Source organism: Heloderma suspectum, chromosome 4 (genome assembly GCF_057233095.1).
Source record: "Heloderma suspectum isolate Gila_16-S chromosome 4, 16-S_ref, whole genome shotgun sequence".
In the NCBI taxonomy this organism is placed as follows: domain Eukaryota; kingdom Metazoa; phylum Chordata; class Lepidosauria; order Squamata; family Helodermatidae; genus Heloderma; species Heloderma suspectum.
In genome coordinates, this window is record NC_139461.1 from 70,872,064 (window position 1) to 70,888,676 (window position 16,613).

Here is a 16,613-nt window from a genome sequence, read left to right on the forward strand (position 1 = left end):
GAAATCCTTCCCACAGGGCAGTAGGTGTCAGTTGGCCCCGCAGTAGTGGCAGTGAGGGTGGGGAATAGTTTTAAATGAATCTATCTAGTTAAGGGAATTAGAGATAGAGCATTTGTGTGAAATGAACACTGTGGGCAGTATCCAGCGGGACCATTGCACAAGCAGCCCCGCTTACCAATTCTATTGTGCAAGCGGAACCCCACCCATTGCGCAGTAGAGATTTAAGACATCCTACAGAAAGCCCCAAAATGAGCAGAAATGCTCATTTCTGGATCAGGACAGGTTGGCAGAGCTCCCTTATGCAAGCTTCATTGACCTGCTGCATTCCAGAAACTAGCGTTTCTGTTAGTTTCTGGTTGCTCCCAGAAGTGCTAAATGTCTGTTGCACAAGTGGTGGGTCTCGCCTGTGGAACGGAATCGGCAGGAGTGCAACAGAATCAGTGGGGGTGTACCATCCCACTGGATACTGCCCTCTATGTTAAAATCCAGACATCAAATGTGAATAATTGGCAAAAAGAAGCTCTCTTCAGGTGTTCAGATTTTAAAACATGTAGAGGAGACAGGGATGCAAACTCCATCCCTGCCCTTCTTGTGTTGACAGGGAATGTCTGTAGTTGAAAGTGTAACTGGGTTCAGCTACAGTCTTTCATGTGATTGGGAATTCTTTAACAAAGTACTCAATTTTTTGCAAAAGAACTTGAAAGCAGAAGCAGGGACAGCTGGGATGAAGTGCAGATTCCACCAGCTGTTCCCAGGACATAGCCCAAGAAAAATAGCTGGTATATGCATACCCTTAGAAAACGTAGCTAGAAAAATGTCTACATTTGAAGTGGACAAATAGATCAAATGACCGAGTCCATGTTTGCTATCTTCACAATCTGTGATTGCCCATCTTCACAGAGATGTACCCCATGTGTGCTATGCTCATCTAAACAGGCCCTGTGGTGGTTCAATTGCTACTGAGAACTTGTGGTCAAATTAAGTGATGAATAACCATTAAATCGCAGAATACAGATGAATATAGGGTTATAAGCGAAGTAGCAAAACAATGGTGTGCTAATTAAGTACTGCAGACGGGATGTAAATGGAAAAAGAAAATGAAACTGGCAGAAAAGCAAGAATTCTAAAGTACTAACATTTTCAAAAATAAATCTATAAATTTACCTTGATTTTAATAAATACTGCAAACATCTATATAAAGCTGGGTTTAACCCTACATAAATGTAAAAGTGGTAACATTCATAATACCCAATAATATTTACTAATAATGCCAAGTAAAGGTCAGGATTTGTTATCTTTCAAGTTATGCTAATAGCATATACCAGTCTCTCCATTCCCAACATACACTTTTTCTTGTTGTGGATAGAGTGTTGCACTTAGACTGTAGAAAGCCAGGTTCAAATCCTCACTCAGACTATAAGCTCACTGGATGATCCTGGGCCAGTCACATACACTCTCAACCCAATCTTCATCACAGGGTTGTTGTGCGAAAAAATGGGGAGAAACCATATGAACTACAAGGGCAAGGTTAAAAAGAGGAAGGGCAATATTAAAAAGTAATAAAATGGACCTTTCAAGTAGGCAAAAGTCTTAGCAACATGTGCTTCAGAAAAAAATTGTACTAACCTCTAGCAGTACAAATGGAATTGACTTGGGTTGCAGAATCCAGCTTATCTAGTTTGACAGGACCAGTCAGTTCAGTGATGTCAGCAACAGCAGCCCTACACAAAAGGGGCTTTTGTAAGGAGAGAACAGTACGTTCAATGCAAATAATCCTACCTGCCAACAAAGACATTTTGATAAGTTACAGTAACAAGGAAAAAGGTGACCATGTTAATTGGCTGGACCAATAAAGACAACGTTCCCAGCCAGCCTTTTACGAAGCTTGATTTAGTCTGCATTACTCAAACTCTGAATGTGAAGCACATGATATTAAGCAAAGTGGCTTCCAGCCCAAACCATCCTGATGTGTCAAATATTTAGAGGGGAGAAAATGTATTAGTCTTTTGGTTGCTTGCACAATTTCTTCTTCTTCTTCCTTTTCTTTTTCGTGTCTCTGTGTGTGTGTGTTGCCAAGCTGTTCTGAGGCTAGACACATTGCACTTTGCTCCCCAAAGCAGGATGGCCAAACCTTTGCCCAGCAGAGTGTCACGTGGATGATGCAGTGGATTTGGATATATGACAAAAAACTTTTATAAGTAGGTCAGTGGCTCAAATGCCACAGAGGCCAAAGGCCACTATCATCTGGTGGTTAATTTACACTGAACATAATTACAATCTAATCCTAATTCTTTCCAGTATGTGCATGCACATCAATTGATAATATGTTGGCAACTCCAGATGGTTGCAGAAGGACAGTATATCCTCTAAAATAAAAGGCATGTTGACAGATTTTGGCCATTATATTTATAGAAGCAATTGGGACAGTGCACTAAGAGGACTACAGAAGGGAACAGAGTTAATAAAAAAGATTGTTCTCCTCCTCTGGCTATGGCAGTATAAGCAGTCCACCTGGTAGAAGAGAAACTTCACTCCAGTGGATCATTCCCTCCACTGTATTCCCATTAACAACACCAAGGAGGGTGTGCACCATATAAAGCTTTCTTCGGCTAGTGCATGCTAAGTGGATTACTTATTACACATCACTGTATTCTCAACAACTATTTGGTGTGTACAGTGCTGCTGCTAACTAATCAATGAAGCTTCCATCAGGCTACAGCAGAGGGAGAGATGGGAAGTAAGGCCACTCCATCAGCTTTGCTGAGAGATAGGATCCATCTGGTTTCCATTCCAGCTAGTCATTATAAGAACTTTGTAACTCTAAGAACTGGTGTCTGAATTTGCTTGTTTTCCTCTTCTATGCTCATCCCTTTTTCTTTTGTGTCATGTCTTTTAGACTGTAATCCTGTGTGCAGGCATTGTCTTGTTTAATTGATCTTATGTAATCTCAACCCTCTACTCTTATTGAAACTTTGCCCATGATAGAGACATATGCCCAAGACAAAGAGGGCCACATCCATCTTATGATGAGAAAAATAATAATACTAGAAGGATTGTTACTAGAACATTACTGTTTCCAGGTATCTTAAGACAGGGATGGATGTGTGTCTTTAGGTATGTAGCATGAGAGGCCTGAACCTTTAAAGATCATCCTCTTTTGCTGGAAGCAGGCTGGCGAGTTTTCCACTGCTACCACTGTAGTAGAGAACTCAGAGCTATACCTCCTTTGTTTCAGAAATGTAACAGGAAAAATAAGAAATATTGGCAGTTGCAGAGAAGTTTGTTTGGACTGAGTCCATCATGCTTCAGTTTGGATTGCAACTTAGGGCGCAATCCTAACTAGATAGGCGGCTGCCTCTGACCTCAGAGGCAACTGCCTATCGAAAGCAAGGCAGGAGAGGCACAGGGGGATCATTCCCTCCGTGCCTCTCCTGCCTTGCTCTTTTTCGCTAGACAGTCATTTTTGGATGCACAGCTCCACTCTCCCCACCCCAGAACGCCCCCCCAGCCCCACCCCTTTTCTCATCTTCTGAGTACAGAGGACGGGGCTTCTCTGCGCTGCCTACAAGGCAGTGCGGACAAGGGAGGAGGTCAGATTTCTAGGAAATACTCCAAGTCTCCAAGGTCAGTTCCCAGAAAAGAGCATATCCTATGGCCCTCTAAACAATGTCTAGTGGCCATAGGATTGCTCCCTTAGACATTCATCAGGTTATATTTTGTACAGATACATGGAAGCTTATAGATTTTATCAAAGTTCATTTGTCTCCACTTGTTCTAGTGCTTACCATTGCCATATAGAGCATCCTTGAAAAAAATAACACAGGGGGATGTGCTCTCAAGTGCTTCCATTACTTCCACATCAACCACACATGATGAAGTAACTGAGACTGGCAGAGTTTTGGGAGTTCCAGGACTGACCTCAGATGAACTCTGCAGGGAGAAATCAGTGACAAATAGCCAAAATTGCCTTTGGCTTGAAGGAGTGCTACCTGTTTCCTAGAGTTTGAAAGGAAAAGAACAATGCAAAAAAGTAATATGTTACAATTGAACAAGACATTCTGTTTTCTCCATAATTACATACTCAATTCAGTTGGTATAATCCCCACTTTAGTTGGAAGCATTTAAACATTCAATTCAGTGGGCTGAATTTTATATAATTTAAAATGATATGGAGCTTAGAACACAATAAGAGCCATGTTGGATTAGACCAAGGGTTCATTTAGTCCAGCATTCTGTTCACACAGTGGCCAACCAGCTGCCCATGGGAAACCCACAAGCAGGATATGGGTGCAATAGCACCCTCTTGCCCAAGTTCCCCAGCAACTGGTGTACACAGGCATACTGCCTCTGATACTGGAGGTATCACATAGCCATCAGGACTAGAAGCCATTGATTTCCTTCTCCTCCATGAATTTGTCCAATCCCCTTTTAAACCCATCCTAAGTGGTGGCCATCACTACATCTTGTGGAATTAAATTCCATAGTTTAACTGTGCGCTGTGTGAAGAAGTCCTTCCTTTTATCTATCCTGAATCTCCCAGAGTTTGATTCTACACTCTGCAGTGCTACAACAGTAGAGCAAAGGATTCAGCACAGTACTTCCAGCACCTGTCTATGCACTAGGACAGCAATGGTTATCACCACTGCTGCCTTCAGAAAGCTCCCATGCTTGGATTTGAAGGTCAGGAAGAAAGTGAGGACGTGGTGACAAAAGGGCTGACATTGTCAACTGCATGATATGCCACATCCAAAGCTGTTATACAACCTTGAACGAGGAAATTCAAGGTCATGTGGGGCAGAAATGCATGGCTACACTTGATTGTCTTGCAACAGATTGCATCTTAGCTGTTGTGGTGTATGTTAAAATGGTATGAAGTGATATAGACAGGTGTAAATAATATTTTCCTTGTCTGCATTAGGGCTTTCAAGCATGTCAGCATTCCTCAACTAATCAGCTTTAAAAGCTCTCCTCATATACGATGTCAGATAACGTTGACCTAGTTCATTTAAAGAAATATACACGTTCACCTTTTTTCCCTCAGAATAAGGAACACACCAGAAACATTATTACTAGGCTGTGTAATGTGCTCCACTCCCTTGGTAGAAACTGCTATAGCTATGAACCTGGAAGTTTTCCTCCCAGATAAATATCAACATTTTTCAAAGATGCATATAAACAAGGTGATTCATAAAAGTAATGGGAGAAACAAATACATCTTCCCCATCATCATAAATATCCTGCTTGGGACAGGAAGAAAAATATTCAGCTAAAAGTAAAGGACATGGAAACAAATAATCTCATAGTAAAAGTGCATACCTTTTGTGTTTGATCTCATATTGGAAAGAGTTCCAGCTCAATATTAAGACATGTAATTATTAGACTAGAAACCTATGATTGTAAAGCAACTATTAATTCATGAGGATAGTGCAGAATCCATTTGGATTTAAACGATAATCATCTTTTCCCACTGATCTGTAGTTTTTGTAACTCTTCCAGGTTTTTCAACGTTTGAAAATGCCAAGGCTACAATTCTATACCCACTTTGCTGGGGGTAAGCCCTACTGAACTCAGTGGGACTTACTTCTGAGTAGATAAGTATAGGATTGCATTGCAAATGTTTTACTCCTCCTCCAAAATGGGTTTTCATAAGCATCTATATGACAACACCAAAGAATGTTTGCAGTTTTTCAGATTTTAATACTGATGAGGTACTTGAAATGTAAAACGTTGAAAAAGCTGAATTCCCTGTCCTCTCCTTCAAGGCACCTCCCCCAGCTTCCCAAACGCTACACAAAAGAGTGGGGAACCCTGCTAAATGGGATAGCTGTGGCACGGGGGCTAAGGGGGAAGAAGGGGATGCCTCTGTTCAATTCTGGGGGCCTCCCACTTCCCTCTCTGTCCACCCTATGCAGCAGGTTCCCCTGACCTTCTGTGTAGTGTTTTTGGGGGACCGGGTGGGGAGGGCCACTGTGGGGAGGAAAGAGTAAAGAAGTCTGCTTCTGCTAGCCCCATTAATGCATGCATAACGCTGGACCCAACCCTATCCATTTATTGTGGCATAAGCTTTACTGGCCATTATAAACTGATAGTCTTTAAGGTGCCAAAAGAACAGCTTTTTGTTGCAACTGATTGATACGGCCAGCCTACCCGTCTGGAATCTGTATTATTATGGCTTCAGATATCAACACTTACACATATTTGCTTTTTTAAAAAAAGATAACCATCCACTGATTTATATGAATAGCCTCATAACAGAGAGACTGGAAAATATGAGTGACTAAAAGTTGGCTAAATATACAGCAATTTATAACATTTTAAATCCAGGGGTACTGTTATTCTCATTTCAGGTTTTTATAGTTGATACCCAGAACTTATGTTCTGTAACTGCAGAATTTTAAAAGTTTATTGAAAGAGTGATTTTTTTTGTTTTATTTTAAATGGCACATAGGAGAAACACTAGAACTTTGAAACATTAACCTTTAGATTCTGACCAATGGAACTGTCAGCCAAAAAGTAAATAACAATAAGTCATTTTAAAACCATCATCTTCCTATGTGTGCGTCAACTTGTTCTGAACAGAAAGGACAGAACAGACAAACAGCAGCAGGATTGAGTTATGCGACGGTACAGCTCTCCCAAGCACAGATGGAATATATTTCCTCATTTTCCTTTTGCACCATGATACTTATTCTGAATAGTAATAAAAAAGGCCATATTTCCATTTCTCTATTCACATAAATAAAGAGATGTAGAGTTCTAGTTCAAATAGCTATATGGAGCAACACTAGTGATTTTTTTTTTAAAAATAAGCAACGTAATTATTAGGCAGAAAATATAGACAGTTTATACAGTCCCCCCTCCCCCGCTGTTCTGAATAAATTAGTCTGTAAAAGAAATCTAAACTGGACCAAGGTCTTCCACTTCATATTTTATGATACACCAGACTTGAGTGAAGGACAAATCCTTATTGGCAAAGATTGAAGCAATAAACAAGTTCCAGCCCTGACATTTTAATTCTGGAATGGTTAGAATAGGTATTTGTATCCTCATTTCTACAAAATCTAACCCTTTCTGTTCATTTGTAGTACAGCTCTTTTAAAAATCATTTTTGAAGATTTAAAGGTTGAATTAAGTTGCTGTTTAATCTGGTCTAAAATATTTTCACTAGCACTGTAATTCAATTAAAGAAATCTGAATTGATTATTCAATTATATTTGCATATGCATTAAATCAGTATTTATGCACATATTAATCAATCAACCATCTTGGGATGTGTCTACTGTAAAAGCTATGCAGAACCAAAGAAAGCACCTATTATTTGAGGAATTGCTGGACAAGTGAGAAGGTGAAGCCAAAGCATCCTAAGAAAAATATCTTACTAAGAGATGAATCACAAAAGGGGGAAGATCAAAATCCTAAAGAAGCATTGTGGAGTAATCCTCTCACAGCACAATTTTTTTGCTCTTCTCACAAGCCTGGAGAAAGGCGGTGGCAGCGGATGGGTGGGGACTCCACTCACACAGAGCTCCATCACACTGAGCTTCATCACAGCTTTGTTTACTTCTGGCAAGACCAGCCAAGGTGAGGAAAACTAAGCGAGAGCTGAGGTGGCTTACAGTTTACACAGAGTGATAAAGGAGTGGGCATAGGCACAATCAGACTGAAGACTTCTATCAACCTAGAAGATTTTAAGTGATTTATCAGCCCAGTTAATCAAGTAAAGTTGAATTCCTAATTTTAATCTTGTAATTGTTAGGAGGCATCTTAGAAGTCTACAAGAACCATATACATCTTCTTAGTCTCCCTGTTCAGGATACCAGGGACTTTTGACAGATTTTGTCTGTGTCTATGCACTCCTGTTCCTGCTAGTAGCCTCTGCTATGCACAATTTAGTGTCTAGAAAAATGACCCTAATTTGAATATTACAGTCAGTCCCCAACAACTGGCAAGCTTACTTTGAGATGGATGCTAAATCAGATATCACATGTGAACTACTAGAGCTATAAAATTTCTGGAAATTTTGAAGCCATGGAGAAAAAAAAAATTTCCCTGTTTTTTCAGGGAAAAGTGGAAAATTTGAAAAATAAGCAATACTTATTTTTAAGCACTCCTTACAGATCTAAAGTCACTTTGTTGCTTTGGGACAGCCTTCCCCAACCTGGTGCCCTCCAGATATTTTGGAGCTTCTATCAGCCTCAGGCAGGATGGCCAATGGTCAGGAATGCTGGCCGCTGTAGCCCAAAAAATCTGGAACCAGGGCACCAGGTTGAGGAATGCTGTTTTAGGAACATAAAGCAGCCTTTGTGTTCCTAAAGTTATATTATGTATAACATGGTTTGCTCATAAAATTTTCATTTTATTTGAAAACTTTAAAAAGTGATCTCAGTAAATGTGTCATTATTGTGTCAATAAACTATACTTTTGAAATTTAATACCCAAACATGATTAATTTTATGAGTAAACCAAGTTATACATAAGTTATTTTAGATTTCTACTTTATGTCTGACCAAAGGGAATTTCAGCAAGTAGTCCCTAAAATCATCCTAGAAGCCAGAGGAAGCAGGAAGAACTGGAGGCAGGGGAAGACTCTGTAGAACAAAACCCCAACTGTCAAGAACGTACATTTTCTTCCATATTATATGGTGATTCTGTTCACGTGTTGGGAAACTGAGCATGACTTGGAGCATCCCAAAATGTCTATCAGTAAAAGTTACACTGGATCAATAATTTTAATAAGAAATGGAAGAAATAACTATGCTAAGAATCTTACAGAGGGGATTAAAAAAAACATTTTCCCCTATGGCTTCATTATTTCCAGACATTTTACAAGTCTTTCTATAAAACCCTTCCTATTACATAGATTTCAGAAATCATTTTGGGGGAGTAAAGACTTGGTAACAATATATAAACACATTGTCTTAAATTCGAAAAGAAAATATTTCATGATTCAAAGCTGCTCAATTTTGGGGGAAAAAAACAAAAATGGTCCTTGGAAAAAACCCGGAAAAAAATAGTTTTTTTTCAAAATCTTTTCATTTTTTTCTCGTGCCTAAACATCTATGAATCTCTGGGATGTAAGGAATGCACACACTTTCATGATCCTATAGCAGGATTCCCCCAAGGATCTATTTTGAGACCACTGCTTCTGTAACTTGTTCTGGATTTACAGGTATGCAGTTAAGTGGCCAGACGACACCAAATTATTTAGAGTGATTAAAACAGAAAGGGATTGTAAAGAGATCCTCTGAAATGATCTCTCCAAACTGGATGAATGGGTAAGAAAATGGAGAATGCAGTTTAGTATAAGTAAGTGTAAAGTAATGCATATTGGGGGTAAATAATCCCAACTTTAAACATACAATGATGGAGTCTGAACTGGCTGTGATTACACAGGGAAGAGATCTTGGGGCTGTGGTGGATACCCCAATGAAGATGTGCATCCTGTGTGCAGCAATTGCGAAGAAGGAAAATAGGGATTATTAAGAAAGAGATTTCTTAAAAACTGCCAGTATCATATTGCCTTTATACAAATCTGTGGTATGGCCACACTTGGAGCACTGTGTACAGTTCTGGTTGCCACATTTCAAAACTGATATTGTAGGGTTGACTAATAATTTGTGGAATTCGCTACCACAAGACATGGTGGTGGCCTCTAGCTTAGATAGCTTTAAAGTAGGGTTAGACAGATTGATGGAGGATAAGGCTATGAATGGCTACAAGTTATGATGGTTACATATTACCTCCAGGTTCAGAGCCAGTATGCCACTGAATGCCAGCATCAACAGGAGGGGGCTTTTGCCTTCATGTCCTGCTTGTGGCCTTCCCAGAAGAATCTGGTCGGCCACTACGGGAAGCAGGACGCTGGGCAAGATGGACCATTGGTCTGATCCAGTAGAGCTCTTTTTATGTTCTCATATTATTCAGTATGCTATCGTTATAATTTTCTTTAAACATCTTCCTGCCTTGACAGTTACTTCTTAATATAATGGGGAAAATAATGAGCAAGAGAAAGCCTACTCTTTAATAAGCAGGTATCATATTCCATCAACAAATTTGTCCTTTAGGGAGAAGACAGCATCCCAAAGATACCTAGCTGAAACTGGATGACTTTCCAAATAAACAGAGTAATGGAAACCCATTTAAACAAAGCTTGCATCTCTGAATGTTAAATTCCTCCAAACCTGAGGCGTATGTAAGCAGAAGGCACTATGTGAGAGCACAAAAAGTCTGACGCAATACCATGCAATGTGATTTGTCCTGCTTGTTTCAAGAAGGACTCATTCAACAGCCAATGATTCTGTAAGAGCTTAAGACAATTATTTTGTTAACCAACGTATAAGTAAAGAAAGAAAAGAAAAATATGCTATTGTAAAAAAAGACTAATCCAATCTTTGGAGTAGGCCTTTAACAACAGATAATGGTGTTAAGAGGTGCATGATTGATTGTCTTAAGTAAAAAAGGCAGAGGGGGCTCAGCTTGAGTTTGGGAATCTCTATGAAGTGGGCGATTTCTACCCCCTTGCCTGAACTTTCCAAAGCTACATCTAAGATGTCGGGATCTCATTTTGTTCATATGTTTCCCTTGATAATAGGATGTTATATGTTAAATTTCAATTTGTTTTTATCTGCTCTAAGCTTCTGGAATGTAATATAAGAAGTTATGTCAAATAATTTTTGTCAGACTCATGGGATAATAGTTCATTGGTGGGGCTTCTCTGCATCACAGGTACAAACATACCCCAGAAATTGCCCACAACCCAATGTAACATTTTAAGTACGGGAGACACATCAGGGATTGTAGGAGGACTGTTGAGGAAGGAGAGAAAAAACAGCAACAGCCTGGATAGTTAAGGGACAGAGGGAGGGGCAGGTAAAATGTGGTTCAGCTATGTGCAGTTTTTTAGTGTCATTTTTAGGTTTAAGAGCTTTAGTCATCTCTTATCTAATTATATAATGGTGCTTGTTGTTTTGTATTCTGAATATAAATCTGATGTCATTTTTGTATGTGTCAGGGTAGTTTCTGGTAAAGGCAATAGAAAATTCCCTACGTCATACCATGGCAAAAGTTTCTCTACAGTCTGCAACCTTTCTGTAACACGAATGATTTGCAACACTATAATCCTCCTCAACTAACTAAATGAATACGAACATTTCAGATGTATCCTTACAGAGTCTCTTGTGATATTATGGCACTTCATTTAAAAATTATTTTTATTTATTATTCTTAACACAGTGCTATCAGAGCGCACAGTGTACAGTGTCTTTGTATTGCAAAGAAACAGACTCTTCTTCAAATGAGTTTATAATGTTAGTAAGAATCTATTGACATAATATAGAGTTGTATCCAATGTTAGCCTTTCTTTAAGTTGACCTATTGAAATGAATAGGACTTGGGTTAGACTAACACTAGATACATCCCATAATCTATTAAAATTAGTTAATAGTAAAAGGAGGAGATATACCAATGGGAAGAGGAAAGTTGTCTGGGCATATCCAAGGTCAAAATTAATAACAAGCCAGTAGGCCATAGCAATTTTTCCTAAATGGACTGCTACACTTTAACAAATCACATCTTTTAACCTAAGAATATAGGACCTACCCACTTAAATGAGATTGTAAGTAAAGCTGGACATGGGGGCAAACATGTTCCCCCCACCATGAATGCCCCTGGGAACAATGCTACATCATGACCATACATCATTCCCGTGGGGCAGTCTGTTCCAAGAACACTGCTGGGCTACAGTTGAAGCAGTGGCCATGCTTTAAGAAAAAATAAGTAAAAGAAGACAAAAACTTTTTTGCCAGCTCACATTTAAAACCTAAGACCTCCCCCTGAAAGGTCTTAGAATTTTTCCCTCTCCTCAAAGACTGATTTGATCGGGGGGGGGGGGATTTTACCCTCCCCCCACAAAATGTCCCCCAAACCGGGGCCAAAACATTAATTATACGAGTCTTCCCCCTGAAAGTACCGCATGTCACACCAAGCAATTCTGAAACATCCTTCTTGATACAAGGAACTTAAGTCATTTCCCAAGTCCTATTGTTTTTAAACCTCAGGCTATTTAACTTTCTCCGGATTATACCACTAGTCTATGGAAACAGATTCAGCCCAGAAGCTAAGTTTTGTAGCTCTTCTTTACCAGCAATCCTAGCTCTAGATCAGGGTTCTCAGTATATCTATTCATCTATCAAAACCTCTCACAATGTTTAAAAGCCCAAAAGTTATGAAAGCTCTGTTTCTTCCTTTTACCCATGGAGATGAAAACAAAACCTCTCTCAAATACAAGTCAGGGTCCCTGCAGGCCCACCCACAGTCCATCTATATGACTCTACTTTTATCGCCACATTTATACTTTCAGTCAAAACTGCAATTGCTGGGATGGATCCAGCCATTCCCCTTCTCCTACTCTATACACACACAGCCAGGCTAAATCCATGAAGCAGCATCACGTCATAAGAAATTGTGCTCTAGATATTCATACTGTTCCTTTAATTTTGCAACTCCCATGGATTTAGCAAAATTTACTCCTTAAAACAGGGGTAGGCAAGCTTTTTGGGCTATGGACACATTTAGCAGTTTGAGAAACTGTCCTGGCCACCACCACAAAGTGGTTGTCATGGAAGGCACGGCAAAGGACAAATAACTTGCCCAAACGACCAAGGAGAAGGCAGAGGTAGAATCTGAGCCCCAACACACTAAACAATGCCTTTGGGCCCACAGTTTTCAGCACCAAGAAAAGCCTGTTTCACAGCAATCCCAGGTGCCAGTAAGAAAATGTGTCAATTTTTTTAAAAATGAGAGGGGTAGGGCACTTTGGTAGATGCCTAGAAGGTGTCTCTAGGCACCACATTGCCTACCCCTGCCTTAAAGTCTTCTTCCCAGAGGTAAGTATTACTCTGATTGTTATTAAATTGCACCAGCAAACCAGTTTGTTCCCAACACCGCCAAGATTTGCTTTCTCACACACATTACACTTTTGAGGGAGGGAGGGAGGAGTGGTAGTGGACCAGCTGAACCATCTAGTCAATCTGGTACTGCACAATGGAATAATTTTTACTTAGGGATCTGTGGCTCTTAGACATTTCTGAAAAACATTATCTCCTGTCACTTACACCAAGAGAGACAGAATCCTTCAGCTTAAGGTTGGGAAGAGATATACACAAAGGACTAAGGAAGAGAAATGCTTCTGTCTACATATATATTTTGTTTGAACTGACTATGTTTGTACATGAATGCTTTGTTGGCTTGCAGAGTAAGACCTGTAAAACCAACCAACAAAATAATTACCTGCAGTCTTCGATATACAACATGTGCCCAGAAGCTACAACACTGATGCATGTCGCACATCTGAAATACAATTAAAAAGTGGGCCAGATATTTAATTTCAAACATGTTAATATGCTAATAAACATGTAAGTTGTAAAATCTGCAGCAGCAGCAGCAACAACAAATACCTGAAGAATTTCCTTGAGATTGTGCACAGCTGGGGGGAAATACAAATCTGAAATTGGTTCTTTCTCATCTGCATCAATGTGTCTTGGGTCAGGATGAGCAGCAAGAATGTAACAGAAACTAGGAGGGGGCAGATTCATTGTAACCTGCTGAAAATGAAGCAATCAAAATAGGTGTGGTCATAAAATAGTGAATGTTCTATATTAAGCTTAATTACTTGGTTGAGTAGAGTAGGGAGATCTTCATCAAAACAAATGGGAAGAGCAAATTTAGAGAATCTTCTTTTTAAGGCATACTTGGTAGTAGCAGCTGCTTCTGCTCCTCTAAATGTCAGAGAGTGACCCTTTTGGCAAAATCAAGAATAATATTTCACTTAAACTTTCCTGTGTGGCTACACCCACAAATCTATGTTGCACAAAAACAAGCCCAATCAACAAATCAAGAAAGCTGTTTTTGTCATGGTAGTCATGGTCAAAATGGATTCTATTATTTTCATGTCTTCAAATTATTTCAATGACATTTGAGAATTTTAGTACATGGGTGAATTTGACAATAAACAGATGAAGCCGCATCACTGAGAAACATGAATACTGCCAAATTAAGCAGCAAAAGGATAATAAGGAACATGAATACTGGAACATGAAGCAATGTGACTCTCTCTCTCTCTCCCTGTTATGATGAGAACAAATCTTTTTATTTAAAGGTAACATCCACCATCTGAAAAGGCTATAAAGCTATGGGGATTAATAAATTTTTAGTGTTATAGGAGTGATGTTATTCTTCTTGGGAGTTATTGCTTGAGAATTACTAAAATCATAAAGAAATTATGAATAATGAAAACAGTTGTTCAGCTATTAAACATTTTCCCACTTACACACATAGCGTTAATCCAAAATTGGATGCTGGTCTCTGATGATTCAAAGAGAGCCATAAATCACACATCCTTCCAAGAAGCCACAATAAATTAATTTCAAGTTTTTAATTTAGATGTGAAAGATTGTGTATTGTACGGACACATTTGTGTTAATGACGGGCATGAACAAATATTCATTTAATCCTGGCTCACAAACAGCTGAAGAAGCAAAATGGTGAAGAGTGTGAACTATGAGGTAGGAAGACCCGCATTCAAATCTTGCTTCAGCATCAGTAGGTAGCCTTAGAAATAATCCTCCCCTCCCCAACACTGTGACCGCCCCTCAAAAAATCACCCCTCCCCCACTGCAGTCAGGCTTAAAAAAACCCCACTGAGGCCAATGGAGACTTTTTCCAAGACTAATTGCAGTGTGGGTGAGCAATCATGTCATGGGGCCACCTGCCAGCAGTGGGGCGGCTCTGCTTGCCCAGAACTAATTCAGCTTCAGGCCAAAAAAGGTTCCCTAGCCCTGCCTTGACAAACCAGTGTTCTCTCAGCTTCATCCCTCTCCCCTCATCTGAAACAAAGGAGAATAGTAATAATGGTCTATCTTTAAGAGAGAAGGTACATGAAATGCACTGAACACTCAAAATGTGCTATGTAAATGCTAGGTATTACTAAAATGTCAACAAAAGGATAATTGAAAGTTCCACTCTTTTGAAAGCTTGATTAAGAATCACTAAGGAAATTACAAACAAATGAATGGCATAAGTCAACATATTCTAAGACTTTTGCTCCATACATACCTCCATATATTCCATTGTACAAGTGCTGTAAGACATGAATCCACCTATTGCTTTGAGATTTATATAAGCAGTGGTGAGATGAAGTATCATAATCTGGAATTTTACCTTGCTTTTAAATTTCTCATTCTCTCTGGTGGAGTATAACCCACCCTTCAGTAGCATTTCTCTCTGATTGGGGTTGAGATTAGACAGGGACACCCAGGGATGTCCCTCTGTCCTGCCTTCTCACTCTTCCAGGAGGGGAAGCAATCCCAGTGAACAGATTGCCTTATCCCCATCAGAAAGAAGAGAACATTTAAGGGGTAGGACAAATTTCTTTTCTGGCAGCCATAGAGCAACCTGCTTGCTCGAGAGCACTTCCATCCTGTGGAGAATGTGCTCCCAATAATTCATTCTCACAGAATTTTCTACAGAACCTGCCTTCTGCTCAGTATTTGAGACAAGGAATTTCAAAGTAAAGTATCAACTTGCATACTGCACATCAATGAATGTGCATCCCTGAAGGATATTTTCTGACATAAAGGACCTGTTCAGGCAATCGCAACAGGAAAAAAAACCGTCATAGCTTCTCCCCCCGCCCCCACATGTTCCCCGTGCACAACCACCATTTGCATAATCCCCTGCACTGAAGCACAGGTTGGCATGTCGTCTGAGCCTGGTGTGTGGTGTTAGCTTCATACCCACCCTACAACCTCTACTGCATGTCATGGGTTGTAGGGTGTGTACAAAGTCACCCCTGCTGTGTGCCAGGTTCAGACATCCTGCCAACCCGTGCTGCAGTACGGGAGATTATACAAATGGCAGTTGCGCAAACAGTACACGATGGCTTCTTTGCCCGTCGCGATCATCCAAACCCAGTCACAATATCTATTTATCTCTCCCAAATTGCAAGTAGATAGTAGAACAGCAACCTTAAATCTTCCCTGTTAGGAGACTGTCCAATGTCAAAACATGACAAAGGATATTATCTTAATTATAACTATACAAGGATAGCCTTATGTTCATTACTTATCAACTATGTCATCACAACTGTGGTTTCAGCATTGTCACAACTGACAGTGTGCATTAGTCTTGACTTAAAAAAGGAGGCATGAGCAGTTGTCCAATAGAAGTGAAGTCTAATTCATAAAACTTCCTAGCTCAGGGTTTGTATATGATTGTAATAAACTGCATCCACCTATCTCTTTCTAGTCAAGGCAATACTGGCAGTTTTTCCATTTCTGGCCAAGTATCTTACTGGTATTGCCAAGCATTAGAAGTCAATGTGGCAGCCTCCTACTTTTTCAGGCTTTTTGCTTTCCTAGTATTTCCACAACTATATTGGGTCATGGCATAGATTGAATAGCACTGCCTTCCCTTGGATCGGCAAGCCAGAAACAGGAGGAGTCCCAGTGAACCATCCGACTACACAGAAGGAGAAATGACACTGGAAGGCCTCTTCACCAGCTCGGCTACAATTCCAGCTCTGTCCAGTTCCTCCTCTCCCTCAACTGTTTCCATTC

The 16,613-nt window shown here is 39.9% G+C and overlaps 1 protein-coding gene across 2 annotated transcripts in view; it reads right to left on the minus strand.

Annotated features, from left to right (window-relative positions):
• The window catches only part of SPIDR (scaffold protein involved in DNA repair), a 294,732-nt gene that overhangs the window by 12,394 nt on the left and 265,725 nt on the right, over nt 1-16,613 (minus strand). The window contains exons 13-16 of one of the 2 annotated variants that reach the window (XM_084849595.1): nt 13,455-13,598; nt 13,288-13,347; nt 3,786-3,996; nt 1,627-1,779 (exon numbers count right to left, since the gene is read on the minus strand). In XM_084849595.1, coding sequence (XP_084705721.1) covers nt 1,627-1,779; nt 3,786-3,996; nt 13,288-13,347; nt 13,455-13,598 — 568 coding nt within the window. Of the gene's footprint in view, nt 1-1,626; nt 1,780-3,785; nt 3,997-13,287; nt 13,348-13,454; nt 13,602-16,613 lie in introns of both variants that reach the window. The other variant, XM_084849596.1, reaches the window with a different exon arrangement.